Source organism: Sus scrofa, chromosome 1 (assembly GCF_000003025.6).
Source record: "Sus scrofa isolate TJ Tabasco breed Duroc chromosome 1, Sscrofa11.1, whole genome shotgun sequence".
NCBI lineage: Eukaryota > Metazoa > Chordata > Mammalia > Artiodactyla > Suidae > Sus > Sus scrofa.
In genome coordinates this window covers 29714281-29728759 of record NC_010443.5, presented here as the reverse complement: position 1 = coordinate 29728759, position 14479 = coordinate 29714281, and the positions used below count along the sequence as shown (strand labels likewise).

General features: G+C 38.2%; 1 protein-coding gene across 2 annotated transcripts in view; it reads right to left on the bottom strand.

The window, feature by feature from the left end:
• Positions 1-14479, bottom strand: part of SGK1 (serum/glucocorticoid regulated kinase 1) — a 127834-nt gene that overhangs the window by 24860 nt on the left and 88495 nt on the right. For both annotated transcript variants that reach the window (XM_021078492.1, XM_005652668.3), the window contains one exon: positions 4648-4723. In XM_021078492.1, coding sequence (XP_020934151.1) covers positions 4648-4723 — 76 coding nt within the window. The remainder of the gene's footprint in view (positions 1-4647; positions 4724-14479) is intronic.

Sequence of the window (14479 nt, the reverse complement as noted above, 5' to 3'; positions counted from 1 at the left end):
AACCTACACCACAGCTCATGGCAATGCCGGATTCTTAACCCACTGAGCAAGGCCAGGGATCGAACCTGCAACCTCATGGTTCCTAGTCGGATCCGTTAACCACTGCGCCACGATGAGAACTCCTTCACATATTTTTTTATCTCTAATAGCAAGAGGTAAAGTCCACAGTGGCTGACAAACATCAGATGGAAAGTTTCCGTGTAAGCAGATTGTATTTAACTTTTCTCACATTTTTTTCTTTTAGGTTATGCCATATTTTGAGGGAAGAAGCAACTGTTTTCTAGACATTAAATATGAGTGTTTTGCTTTTTTAGAAAAAAATCTAGAAATTATGTTTTCTTTACTTTTAAAAATTTATGTAATGAAGTCCTCCCTCTCCTTATATTAACACAGTGATCTAATTTTACGTATTCTCTGAAACACTGAAATATTTCTGTAGTCCATATGTTTTCAAATTATGAATCACTTCATTTCTACATTTGGTACATAAATTATTACTACTCCCGCATAAATATGAATATGTCATTTTATATTGATTTCTACATCCCCAGAAATTTAGACCAAATCTTAAATTGTGATGAAGCATTAAAAATAGAAAGAAATAATGCATAAACCTGCAAATATAAGGCAAGATTAAAATTTTCCCTCTGGGAAAAATTTGCACAATAATGAATCTTGCTCTTTGATTTTTGCTTGAAAGAAATCCAGAAATTTTGAAACTCTCAAGGGTAGCATAACATTTTGTTAAAAAGTGACTTCAAGTAAAAAGCCCACGGAGAACAGCAAGGAGCTACATTTTCACAGGTGCCCAGTGAAAATCAGGGTCCTTGTAAAAGCAACCTTATTGTTTTAGCTGCTTCGTTATCTAACTAACTCTACGTAAAGACTAGTACCTGTATTGTTAACAATAGTACTGGAAAAACACACATTCTGAAAGTGTGGGGAAACTCATCCCACCTCGAAATTCTCATTTAAGGGGATATTGCAGGCCAAGGCAGGACCAGCAATTGAAAAACAAAGGTGTGCAAAAACAAACAGCTCAGGTTTCAAAGCTTGAAAACAAAGATAGGAAGAAAGAGCCTTAACTTGTGCAGCCTGTTTGCTTATTGTCAGAACAAATGCTGGGAATGCATGAGAGAGTCAAGTCCAAGGAAAAAAAGTGTGGGGATTATGGGTGATTAATTTTCCATTTCTTTCCTACGATGAACATATGCTACTTTCATATTATGTTTAAAAAAAATTTTTAAAAATTACTTTCATTTCCCCAACTACCATATCTGCATATGGCAACTGAGCCCACCAGTCCCGTTTTCTGGTAGTCACACAAAAAGATAATGAGTAGGAAAATTTAGGCATTTTCACCAGATTTCAGGGTGAGCTAACCTTCAGGAATTCCCTACTTCAAAACAAAATATTTTTTAGTTCAACTTCTGTTTCTACCAAGCAATCTGGACTAGTTACCACTCTTATTTAACTCTACTTAGACTGTGTTTCAGAGACTGTACATTAGATTAAAAAAGTAAAATACTCTCTGATGATGGCTGGCTTTGAATGGAAATATCCATTCATTCACTGAAATATATTTTTGATAGGAAATGATGAAATAATTTCATCACAATTATTTCAGGAATTGATAAAAGTTATCCTAACAAAATTCATATTGTTACTAGAATATTGTCTTTGTAAAGAATTCATTTATAGGCTCATAAATTTGCATGTTGCAGAAGGATGGCTGTGGAGTTGCTTTAGCTCATGTTTACACTTAACAGAATTGAAGGCACACAGAAGTTTTAGTTAAGTTTCTAGATGTCTTAAAGAAGAAAGGGCATATTGCAGGATAGAAACCACAGCAGAAACAATTGCATCCCTCAAATTCAAATTCTAAGAACACTATTAAAAATGTCCTTCTATAATAATATAAAAATATTTTCATTTATAAAGGCATATCATAAAAATTAAACTGAGATGTATCATTGCTAGAGAAGCACTACATTATAAGAAATGCTAAATGAAGTTTTTCCAAGCTAAAGGGAAATGATTTCTGAGGAAAACTGGATCTTCAAGAAGAAATGAAGTACAGAAACAGTAAACATCTTGGGAAATACAAAAGATAGTTTTCTTGTAAATATATCATACTATAGGTTTAATTTCATATATAGAAGTAATATATATGATACCCAAAATATAAACGATGGGAGGAGGAGTAGGATAAATGCACCTATACTGTTTCAAGTTACCTATAATAACCTGTGAAATCTTAGTTATTAATTGTAATCCTTAGAGCCACCACCAAGTCAATAGATAAATTACTGCTGAATCCTAAAAAAAACCTCAAATAATTCTAGAGAAGTTGTAAGAGGAAAAACAGCAAAGTCAAAAACAAATATCAAAATGGCATAGTTATATCTAAAAATTACATTAAGTATAAGTGGTCCAGACATTCCAAGTAAAAAGCAGAGATTGTCAGATAGTTTTTAAAAGGAAAACTTAACAATATGGGGTCTATAAAAGAAGTACTTTAACTGTAAGACACAGATAGCTTGAAACAAAATGGACAGAAAAGATAAACCATACGAAGAGTAAGTATTGGAAGGCTGACTTGGCCATATTAATATCAGAGAAAAATACTTCAGACAAAGACTTTTATCACAGATAAAGAGGAACGCAATCAATTCATCAGGAATTATAACAATTATAAGAGTGTATGTGCTTAATATCAGAGCTTCAAAACATATAAAGCAAAAACTGACTGAATTTTAAAAAGCAAAAGATTATTCTACTGATATAGGTGAAGATTTTCATATCCATGTCTCAGTAATTGACTGAACAATTACCCTCCCTACCAAATCATTAGACAGAGACCTTAGTCTGGGAATTGATATTGGGGGGAATCTTCATTAGATGAGCAGCTACAGAAGTGACACTCTATCTTTGTAACCTTGTTGATGACACAAAAATAATTTAAAAAAATTTTTTACGATGAGTACACATGAAGCATTCTTATCGCTATTTCTGTACATGTTCTGTGTATTCGTTTTTCTTATAACATAATTTCTCCAGCTCCAGAAAGTGCCCAAGCATCATTTTCTGGACCTAGCCTGTACCGATTCCCCTCTCATTCCATTCTCTTTACAGAACTTTAAGAATCATTTATTTTTGATTTGTAATGTTTTGTTCTACACAGCATCTTCACAACATATGTGCTGTAGATCTTAAGTGCAATATTAGCCAGTGGAAAGCATATTTTATGGTCGTACTGCTAATGGACCACAATGATGGCATAAATAGGCCATTTCACTTTCATGTTTTTTCATCTTTCTTCAAAAGACGTAAAACAAGACAGAACAATTTTTTTTTGACATGAAATTGATAAGTTTAGACCATAAGTCTGGACCCTTAAAAAAAGGCAGCTGAATGTTTTTTCACTCTCCTCTTCAACCCCTCACGCTCTGCTAATAGGCACCGTCTCTGACTCTCTTTTATAAAGAAAAGATTAAAGCATCCATTAGCTCATGTTGCTTCTTAAAGGAGAGCTTCTTCCTAGGAAGAGGGATACAGAACTGAGCTCGCAGGCACTCTGCTTCATCCTACTCCCAGCCCTGGCATTCTTTGCTCGTGAGCCTGGGGTGTCAGCTAACCTCTTTCGGCATCTGATCTCATCTCTCACACATGGAGAGTGAGGACAGGCAGCCCCTCCTATTTCACAGGGTGGGCCCAAACTCTCAATTAATTTTTGTGAACACACTTTGTAAAGCCATGAGGCCTAATACAAATATTAGCTATCCCCACTCTTCTCCACTTAATTAGACCCTATTTAATTAGAGAAGGTGAAAGCTCTAGTATCACTCTCTTAATTATTTTGCTCCTTTGCTTAACCTTCCTTCTCATTTCTAGTATCTCTACTTTGTGTAATTAGGCCTTGTGGCTCAATGTGTTTGTGAAAAAGAATAAAAAGATGTCTTCAATTTCCTATAAGAACATACCCTGTTCTTGATCTGAATGTAATTTTTTTTTTTTTTTTTTTTTTTTTTTTTTTTTTTGGTTGAGCCTGCAGTGTGTGGAAGTTCCTGGGCCAGGGATCAAAACTGCGCCTGAGCCACAGCAGTGACAACACCAAATCTTTAACTCACCAAGCCACAAGGGAACTCTTCAACATAATTTTTGATTACTCAACCTGAAACATATTCTCTGGTCTCAGAAAATGACATTCCTCTATTCTGATTAGATTTATATGTCAGGATAATAGTACAAGTCATACCTGCCCTCCACTAGGTATTCTCAATATGACTTGCGTTAGGATTTTTTGATCCCTTCATTCCCCTGGAAGAGACACTTGGACCAGGGTGTCTGGCCACTTTATTCTACTCTTGTGTTCTCTACCCCAAGAAATAAGAATCATGTTCTGTTCCCCAACACTTGAATATACTTCACAGTTCATCAGGTTGCACCTTATGGTATCTATGCTTTAGATACCGAAGAGCAAGATAAAAATTAATGGACTTATAAAAAAAGTGTGGAGTATATTCAGGTGTAGGGCTAGATATAAAGACATGAACAAGTAAAACTAAAATTTTCCCCAAACTTTGCCTTTGTGTAGGGCTTTCCTACAGAATACTTCATATACATTACATTATTTTCCAATCATACCTGAATCATCATTAGTCCAGAAGGTTCTTGGGTCAGGCTTGGTCAGGATGGTGGCATGATTACAGGGCTCTTTCACCTTGAAAACATAAGGAGAAAAGAAGTGATATGAAAAAGTGGCATCACTGTTTTAACTTTTCCAGGCCTAAAATTCTATAGGTAAGATTCCAAGGCTGAAGCTAGGATGTATGTGCCATTTAGGGTGATCAACCATCCTGGTTTGTCCGGAACTATGCTGGTGCTGGCTGTGGCAGTGAAACCCCACATCCTGGGAAACCCTTCTGTCCTAGACACCTGGGATGGTTGGTGACCTCAGGCCTGATGTAGTTTCACTGCAAGGGCTCATGGCTGGATAAGCACATGGGGGCTAGGGTGCAGCTCCTACTTGCTCCCTCATCCTGTGCCCTTTGCAGTGTGCAAACTACACAGCTGGATAGAGAGGCCCTGCAAGATTAGCAAGCTTGTTCTTGTAAGAATATTCTTCAGAAAAACTAAAAAAATAAAAATAATTAAAATTTTAAAAGAAGCAAAAAAGAAAAAAATGAAAAAGAGAAGGAAAAAAGAAAAGAGAAAAAAGAAAAGAAAAAAGAATATTCATCACATAAAAAGCCCTTTGGACTTCTATATAACATATAATGTGCTTGGGAAAACACATAATAAAGAAGAGCTACTTTTAATTCAGTTGTACCTTACAATGAATTCTTATTTTATAATAGGGTCTATGTTTTTAAATGGCAACACATGCATATATGGAATAGGTATAATCTATTCAACCTAAAGTCTGCCTGGTGTATATACAACAAATATACTCCTTACAATAAATACCAGGGAATAGCAATAATCCATCTTCTTTTTCAGTTTTACATGACTGTGATATGTGGCTTTCAAACATGTTTTCAAATGGGGGAAATAAACATCTCAGTGTTTAAATGGACATCCCATTTATGTATATTTTGGAGTGTGATATTTGATTACTGTGAAAGTCTCTAGTATTTACTATTTAATGGATAAATTCCTTCCATTGCAGCAATGGTCAAAGTACTCAAAATACTCAAAGTATTCCTTCCACTGCAGCAAGAGTATCACTAAGTACATTGCTTAGTTCTATTGACATTTTTCTTTCCACAGCAAGTCTTTAATGATGAAGGAAGCAGTGTATCCACTAACAATCTGACCTAAGCTCCTTCTTTTGTTGTGAACTAGCATCAAATATCATGTGGACACCAGGATCTCAAAGGGTTATCTGCACTCCCATGTTCATTGCAGCATTATTCACAATAGCCAAGAGGTAGAAACAACCTGAATGCTTATGGACAGATGAATGGATAAAGAAGACATAGTATATACATGCAATGAAATGTTATTCTACATTGACAGAGAAGGAAATCCCGCCATAGGCAACAACAAGAATGCAACCAGAGGACATTGTGCGAAGTGAAATAAGCCAGACACAGAATATCAAATACTGTAGGATAATACTTATAAGAGGCATCTTAAGTAGAGAAACATATAGAAGCAGAAAGTAAAGTGGTGGTTTCAGCGGGGAGTGTGTGTGGGGGGGTTGCTGGGGAAGGGGCAATGGGGAGTTGCTATACAGTGAGATAAAGCTGCAGTTATGGAAGAAGATTAAGGTCTGGAGATCTGCTGAACAACATTGACCTATGGTCAACATCACTGAATTCCACACTCGAAAATTTGTTAAGAGGGGAGATTTCATATTAAGTCTTCTTACTCCTCCCCCCACAAAAAAAAACATCTAGTAATAAATCAACATCCTACGTTGGTGAGTATATCAGATAAGCACATAAAATATTTGATACACAAATATGTAAGTGGTCTATGTTTTATCAATGGAATTTTCTGATAATGTAATTGATAAGAAATCTAACTTTAGGAGTAAAATTGTGCTAATAATTATTAAAATGTAAATCTCAAGAAAAAAAAAGAAAGCGTAGACTAGCACCAATATTTTGAGCTGCAAAGCAAAAACATCCCTCAAACTTCACTCAGCAGCCTCAGTATAATTTTCTTCCAAGGAATTACCTCTTCCATTAAAGTATTACTCCAATTGCTAGGAAATTCTTTGTAAGTTGAACTGAAATCTGGATCCTTGAAGCTTTCCACACTGGCTCTGGCTCACTCCTGAGTTACATGGAAGAGATCTACTTTCTCTTTGATCAAATCATACCTAGAGTATTGGAAAGTGGCTATTACTTCTCACCTTAGCTTGTATTCCTAGGTTAGCTGGCTTCCTTCCTGTCCACTCATCCTCATGAGAGGGTTTTTAAGATAGATACAAGGGCTACAAGCTTTATTTCCAAATGTGAGTAACTAACAGGTTTCCAAGAACCTATAAATGCAATGTACTGTGAAAGTAAGAAGGATCTGCTACTTGAACACATTTTTAGACATTTTATTTGAAAAATTCTAATTGATTTTACAACCAGAGGCCCTTTTGGGAAAACTGCTTTGTATGAGCATTCTTCCTGCATTAAGCTCTGATTACCTTGTGTTTTTGGGGTGTTTGTGCCAAACAAACATAGTTTCTCAAATCTCATTCACTTATGATAATTTTTACTATTTGTTTGAAAAATCTTCTACACTGCTGAAATTGCTCCTGTTCAAGTCAGAGTTATCAGAATTCCTCTTGTGTCTCAGTTGGTTAAGAACCTGACTAATATCCACAAGGATATGGGTTCAATCCCAGGCCTTGATCAGTGGGTTAAGGATCTGGCGTGGTCATGAGTTATGGTGTAGGTCTCAGAGGTGTCTTGGATCTTGTGTTGCTGTGGCTGTGGTGTAGGCTGGCAGCTGCAGCTCTGATTTTACCCCTAGTCTGGGAACTTCCAGGCAACTCTGCAAGTGCAGCCCTAAAAGGAAAAAAGAAAGTCAGAGTCATCAAGAACACTTTCTTACTCTCCATGTTATTATCATGCAAGAATAACATGCAATTCTTTATGATTACCAAGAACCAAAGTACCCACAGAAAATTACCTATAGAGCTTGTGGAATATATTTGTAGCATGAGTTTATGAAGGTTCATTAATCATCTTATGTACTGCAATTGCTTGTAAGCAATGTCCTAAAATTGAGTCCCATAGTTTTAGGTACTTCACAGAAGTGAGAAAATTTTACATCATATATCAGTCCTGCTGAGTCTTCACAAGACCCCCATGGCTGAAGTAGTGATAACTCTACAATGGGGTCTCTGGTATTTTCCTTCTTTCTCTGGGAAAGGATATACCTGACAGAGGACATACACTTTGGAAGTCTGCTTGGTGAGATGTGAGAAGGTGTTGTTATAATAAGAATAGAAGAACAACATCCTTAAGTTTTTAAGCATTTTGTTAGAGAAAATTTCAAGCATTCACAAATGTAAATAGTACAATAAACTGCTATGTATCTATCAATCTGCTTTAACAAGTACCAACATTTTGCCAATTTTCTTTCATCTATCCCCTATTTTTTTAAGCTGGAATATTTTGTCTTGTTTCTGTTTTTTTGGCCATGCTCTTGGCAAGTAGAAGTTCCTGGGCTAGGGATTGAGCCACAGCAGCCACCTGAGCCACTGCAGTAACAACACAGGATCTTTAACTTGATGCACCACAAGGGAACTCCAGGGAAGTTGATTCTTCCCCATCTCAGATTACATAACGTTCAAAAGTAAGCAAGGGGAATTCTGAGTTGTGGCTCAGCTGTAATGAACCTGACTGGCGTCCATGAGGACGAGGGTTTGATCATTGGCCTTGTTCAGTGGGTTAAGGATCTGGTATTGCGGTGAGCTGTGGTATAGGTTGCAGACACAGCTAGGATCCTGAGTTGCTGTGATTGTGGCATAGGCTGGCAGCGGCAGCTCTGATTCAACGCCTAGCCTGGGTACTTCCATATGCCACATGAGGCCCTAAAAAGAAAAAAAGGAAAAAAAAGTAAGCAAAAACAGGGAGTTCTTATTCTGGGTTAAGAAACTGACTGGTATCTCTTAGGCTGCAGATTCAGCTCGGATCTGGTGTTGCTGTGGCTGTGGTATAGGTCAGCGGCTATGGCTCCGATTCGACCCCTAGCCTGGGAACTCTCAAATGCTGCAGGTGTGGCCCTAAAAAGACAGACCAAAAAAAAAAAAAAAAAAAAAAAAAAAAAGTAAGCAAGAACATTTGCTATCCAGAGAAATGAAATTTTGCCTCTCAAACTGCTTTAGTAAGGCTTTATAAATATCCCCTGGACACTATCGCAGGGAGTAAAGCCATCCTGCAAACATTAATTTTGAACTCAGTTCTGTGTATCCGGGAGGAAGAAAAGCCTTCTTTGATTTTTTTCTCTTGCCTAGGTTTATTATACCCAATATGTATTTACTAAGCATTTGTTTAAATCCAAGATGCTACCCTGGTTGCTACAGGGATACTTGTTCATCTATTGGACTTTATATTCTGCTTTGGGAACAGAGCGTAGACATCCACAAAGCCATACGCAATCTGATATTAAGTACCTCCAAACCCAGTGTGAAGAATGTGGTGTAGTTATTCAATTTGGTCAGGGTTTCAAGGAGGAAGCAATAGTGTGGGAAAATTGTTGAGCAAATCTTCAAGGAAGGGGGCGGATTTGACAGGTTTTCGAAATCCTGGCATCACTGGGATTGGTGGACAGGCAGAGGTCTATCCAAAGTGGGCAGGGCGACGCAAGCAGAGGTGTGGGGGGCAAATCTTAACAATATGTGTTTAAGCAAGTGTTGGCTGGAGAATTTCATGGAAACAGAAGGCTCCTGGGAGAAATGATTGGCAGCAAGGTAGAAAGATAGAGGAAGGCTTTGAATGTTAGGGAGCCCTTCACTCTGAAGGAATTAGGAGCCTGGGCAGTTTGTGTGAGAGGCCAGAGTCAGAAAAGACCCAAACTGTGGAGATTAGGCAGTTGCTGAGCATCAGAGAGTAGTTTGGGGAGCAGATGAGCCTGGGGACTGTGAATGTGGAAAGGAAGGGACGGCTGTGAAGGGGGAGCTGGAATGATCTGGGGAGACTTGATGAATGGCTGAAAATAAGGGACAATGGAGGAGTCCAAAGTATTTCAGAGCTTTGGAATATTTTGACCAGGAGGAAGGTCAAATATGGTCTCAGCTGTTCAGTCTCCGCTAAGGGGGCCACTCTGCCCTGTGCTTATGCTAGCATGGCAGGTTTGCAGACAATGTGGGGTCCCGTTCATGTGCTGAGGGCAGAATCCACCCACACTATTTCGCTCCAGCAAAGATCCCTCAGTCTGCAGACCTGGTCTCACTAACCTTCACCCTGTTAAAGATGACAGTTTGGAGGAGGACAGCAGGAATCCGATCAAGAGATGAGTCAAGAGGTCTCATCAGAGATCACAGGTCTTATTGTTCAGGTCTCTACAGACTAGTGATTCATCCTCATTCGGTTACTTAACATGAATGACATTTGCATATCACGGAGCACAGGGACTTGTCTTGGCCCTGAAGAGGCTCTGATTCTGAGGGACTAGACAAGCGTTCTTCCTTGCGTGGCTCTATTTCACGTGCGTTCTTGTTGGGATTTGATATTTTTCGGTTTGGCCCTTGTGACTGTGAATTGCATAAGGCAATTTACCACCCAACCCACTTTGCTTACTTATGCTTCTAGCCTGGCTCAGCAATGGTTTCAGTTTCATAAAGTCCAGAAATCCAGGTTAAACCTCTAGTAAATTAGATGTTTTCTCTCTTCTGTAGGCATTGAGTTCTGAGGATTAGAGATTTGGAGAGGTGGAAGAGATCTTTTCTCACCTTCCTCCTTGCTTTGCAGACAAGGAAACGGAGAACTAGAGTCTAACGAGTAAAGGGCCGGAATCCAAATCTCCAGGGCTCCATTTCAAGATGCCAGTTGAAAATTGATAGTGTTTCCTTAAAACTTAGATATCTTCCATTTTGAAATTAATTTAATTATATATTTCACTCAGTAAATATTTGTGGATAACTTATGTATGGTGGGTACAGTGTCAGGAGCCACAGGCATAGAGGGGAACCAGATGCATGGGTCCACACCCTCATGGAACTTGTTTTCTAATGCCGGTGATTGAGATGAGTATGATGGAGGCAGTAAATAGGGTGATATGAGTAGGGAGTGGGGTAATAGGTGGTCCTTTCATATGCTTTACGGTAGTCTAGCTTCTTACATATTTTTTCAATAATATTGCCAGAATGAGTGATCACACATCAGCATTTGTAAGTTAAAACACAAAGCAAAGTAGGTACATGGAGTTGGTTTGACTGGAATTCAGGTGAAATCTTTATATTTTCTATACCAAAGCATATAATTAAATTTTGAAGTAAAAATTATTTTGGGTCACGGTCTTTGTAGGTCGTGCCTCACTCAGAAAATGCAATAAATGCATGTTTTTTGACTACGTCATTGATTTGGTAGGACTTAAAAAATGTTAAAATGGCCAAAGTGAATGTTAACCCAGAATGATAGTATTTTGTGGATAGAACAGATTTAACAGATAATTTAGTTCAGCCCCTTATTTAATGGAGAGGAAAATGGATTATGAAGGAGGTAAAGTGAATTACAAAAGGATATACAGATAGTCTGAATTTATGTTGTTTATAATACATCCTTGGTGGTTAAGAGAAACTTCCTTGCATTTATTATTTATTTTAGATCAAAGGTGATAAAAACATTGAGGTAGAGCTGTGTGGCGCATGAGTTTTGGAGTCAGACAGACCTGGAATAAAATATGGCAGCTGCTCAGTTGACTATGCATATGATCCTGGGCTAGCTGTTTCATCTTTCTTAGGCTCAGTCTCCTTATTGGAAAAGTTGGCAAGTTAGATTTAGGGTTAAAGTTAGGGTTAGGGTTAACTTCTTCTAGGGTTCAATAATCAGTAGGAGTTATTGTTAACCGTGGTCATACAATTGAAGGTGTTGACAGGAGTATCATGACTTAGAAGGGAGGCTAGAAAAGAGAATCTTTCCATAGAAAAAGTTCACTCTGTTAACTGAATTATCTATGAGCAAATACTGTGGGCAAAAGTAAAAAGACTTCTCGCTAATCGTTGGGCTTGCTGAGTGATCAGAGGAACCTTCTTCGCTTGGATATCTACAGAACTCTCTTCTCCAGATATCTACTCACAGGTCACCGTCTCAGTGAAGATTTTATGGACACCTCGTTTAAAATGAAAATTTCTTTCCCTCTTTCTACTTTATATTTCTCTATGGCACTTAATACAGTCTCATATATGTAATTGTTTTCTTCATTTTTTTATGGTCTCAGGCAAATTTCATGAGTCCTAAAGGGGTGCTTGGCATGTAGTAGGTGGTCAACAAACACTTGCTGAATGATTGAATTATCCCTTCCTAAACAATTAAAAAGAAAGACTATAAATCTCATACAACTTAGCCTATTAGAATTTTAAAAGGTAGTCATTATGCCAAAACATGATTTAACACATCTTTATTTCTTCTAGGATTTTAACCCTTCTGAATTCCTAGTGTTGGGGGACTGGAGAGATTTAGAGTGGGGTCAACTCAGAGTCGCTGATGCTCCCATGAATAATTGGGAGTGAAAGAAACTGCTTCCCAGTCCAGCTTTTGGGCTGGGACTTGACCTGATGTTTAGCTCCTGACATTGTCATTCAAACTTTTTCTTTTTCTTTGCATAAAATTATAGAAAGTGTTTAGGTGATACACTGCCACTGAGTGTATTTATTGGAAAATTATTAATGATTGGCTTTTTATCTTTCAAACTATTGGTCTGTGACAATAGTGTACTAGGTGGCTGGGAAAAAAATAAACTTCAAAACTGCATAGGAATTCCCATTGTGGCTCAGTGGAAATGAATCTGACTAGCATCCATGAGGATGCTGGTTCCATCCCTGGCCTCTCTCAGTGGGTTAAGGATCTGGCGTTGCCATGAGCTGTGGTGTAGGTCACAGAGGTGGCTTGGATTCTGCATCGCTGTGGCTGTGGTGTAGGCCGGCAGCTGCAGCTCCGATTTGACCCCTAGCCTGGGAACCTCCATCTGCCATGAGTGTGGCTCTAAAGAGACAAAAAAACCAGAACAAAACAAAACAATAAAAAAAACCTGTTTGCCCAGATTCAGACTCAATTCATTCAATAAATCACTTGGATTTATCCATGACTGGTCCACGTCTAGTCTGTGACTAGGTTTTTCTTTCTTCCACCTAAGATATTGCTTTCCAGTGGTTTTCAATAATGGTTACACATTACAATGAGGAACTTAAAAAATAAATACCAATGTCAGGATCCCATGTAAGAAGAGAGGAGACTGGGGTGTCATTATATTTTTAAGTTTCCAGGGAGTCTCTAACATGGTTAAACTAACTCATGCCAAACAGAATTACCAGGATCTACTACATAGCTTGTGGAAATCTATTCAATGCTGTGTCATAGCCTACATGGGGAAAGAATCTGAAAAAAAATGGATATATATGTACGTGTATGGCTGATTCACTCTGCTGTACAACTGAAACTAATACAACATTGTAAGACACCTATACTTCATCCAATAAAATTTATTTAAAAAAAAAGCAATAGCAACAATAACAACAACAACAACAACAAAAAAAGACAAAAGACAAAAAAAAAAAGGGAGTTCCCGTCGTGGCGCAGTGGTTAACGAATCCGACTAGGAACCATGAGGTTGCGGGTTCGATCCCTGCCCTTGCTCAGTGGGTTAATGATCCGGCGTTGCCGTGAGCTGTGGTGTAGGTTGCAGACGCGGCTCGGATCCCGCGTTGCTGTGGCTCTGGCGTAGGCCGGTGGCTACAGCTCCGATTCAACCCCTAGCCTGGGAACCTCCATATGCTGCGGGAGCGGCCCAAGAAATAGCAACAATAACAACAACAACAACAAAAAAAAAGACAAAAGACAAAAAAAAAAAAAAAAAAAGCAACATGGGGAGTTCCTATTGTGGTGCAGTGGAAACAAGTTCGACTAGGAACCATGAGGTTGGGGGTTCGATCCCTGGCCTTTCTCAGTGGGTTAAGGATCTGGCACTGCTGTGAGCTGTGCTGTAGGTCACAGACGTGGCTTGGATCTCATGTTGCTGTGGCTGTGACTGTAGGCCGGCAGCTGTAGCTCCAATTCGACCCCTAGTCTGGGAACCTCCATATGCCGCAGGGTAAACCTAAAAAGCAAAAAAAAAAAAAAAAAAAAAAAAAAGGAAAAAGTTAACATATGTTAGGCGGTATTTATCTACTGGGTACAGGGAAGAAACTAAATATGGCTATTTCAGGGTCATAGTACTACCTAAAGGTAATTTAAAGAATGATTCCCAGGCCTAAGTTAAACTATAAACAAACACCCACTCCTAGGCTTTCTGGGAAAAAGAGGAATGTTTCAGATATCTTTCATCTCAAATGACAATATACTTCTTAGTATTTTTCTTCCTGAGCTTACCTCCCAAAAAGTATTTGACAGGAGAAGAAAAAAAAAAAAATAGAAATATGGATCAGGGTTTTGTGTGAGGTTCTAGGAGAAATGTTTATGTTGCTTTCCTGCACAGAAACTATGTCAGATTCAAGGCCAGTGTGATTATAATTTGCTCTATGTTATAATTATTAATGTGTAATTCTCTTTTAATGGAAAAAAAAATCTGATATCCAGTCTTCCAACAACACGTTAACCATAGAGTCTAAATTGTCAAATGCCATTGCCCACACATGCATGGTTTAATTTTTCCTCTGTGAATGGAACTAGACGTCTCCATTTAAATGCCTGCTGTTTTTCTCATGCCGTAGGTGAACTGTACAGTATTTAATGGTCTACAGGTCTAAAAATATTTCTTATATGCCTTGGCTTGCACAGAGTGCTTCTGCAAAAACAGTTAATAATCTGGC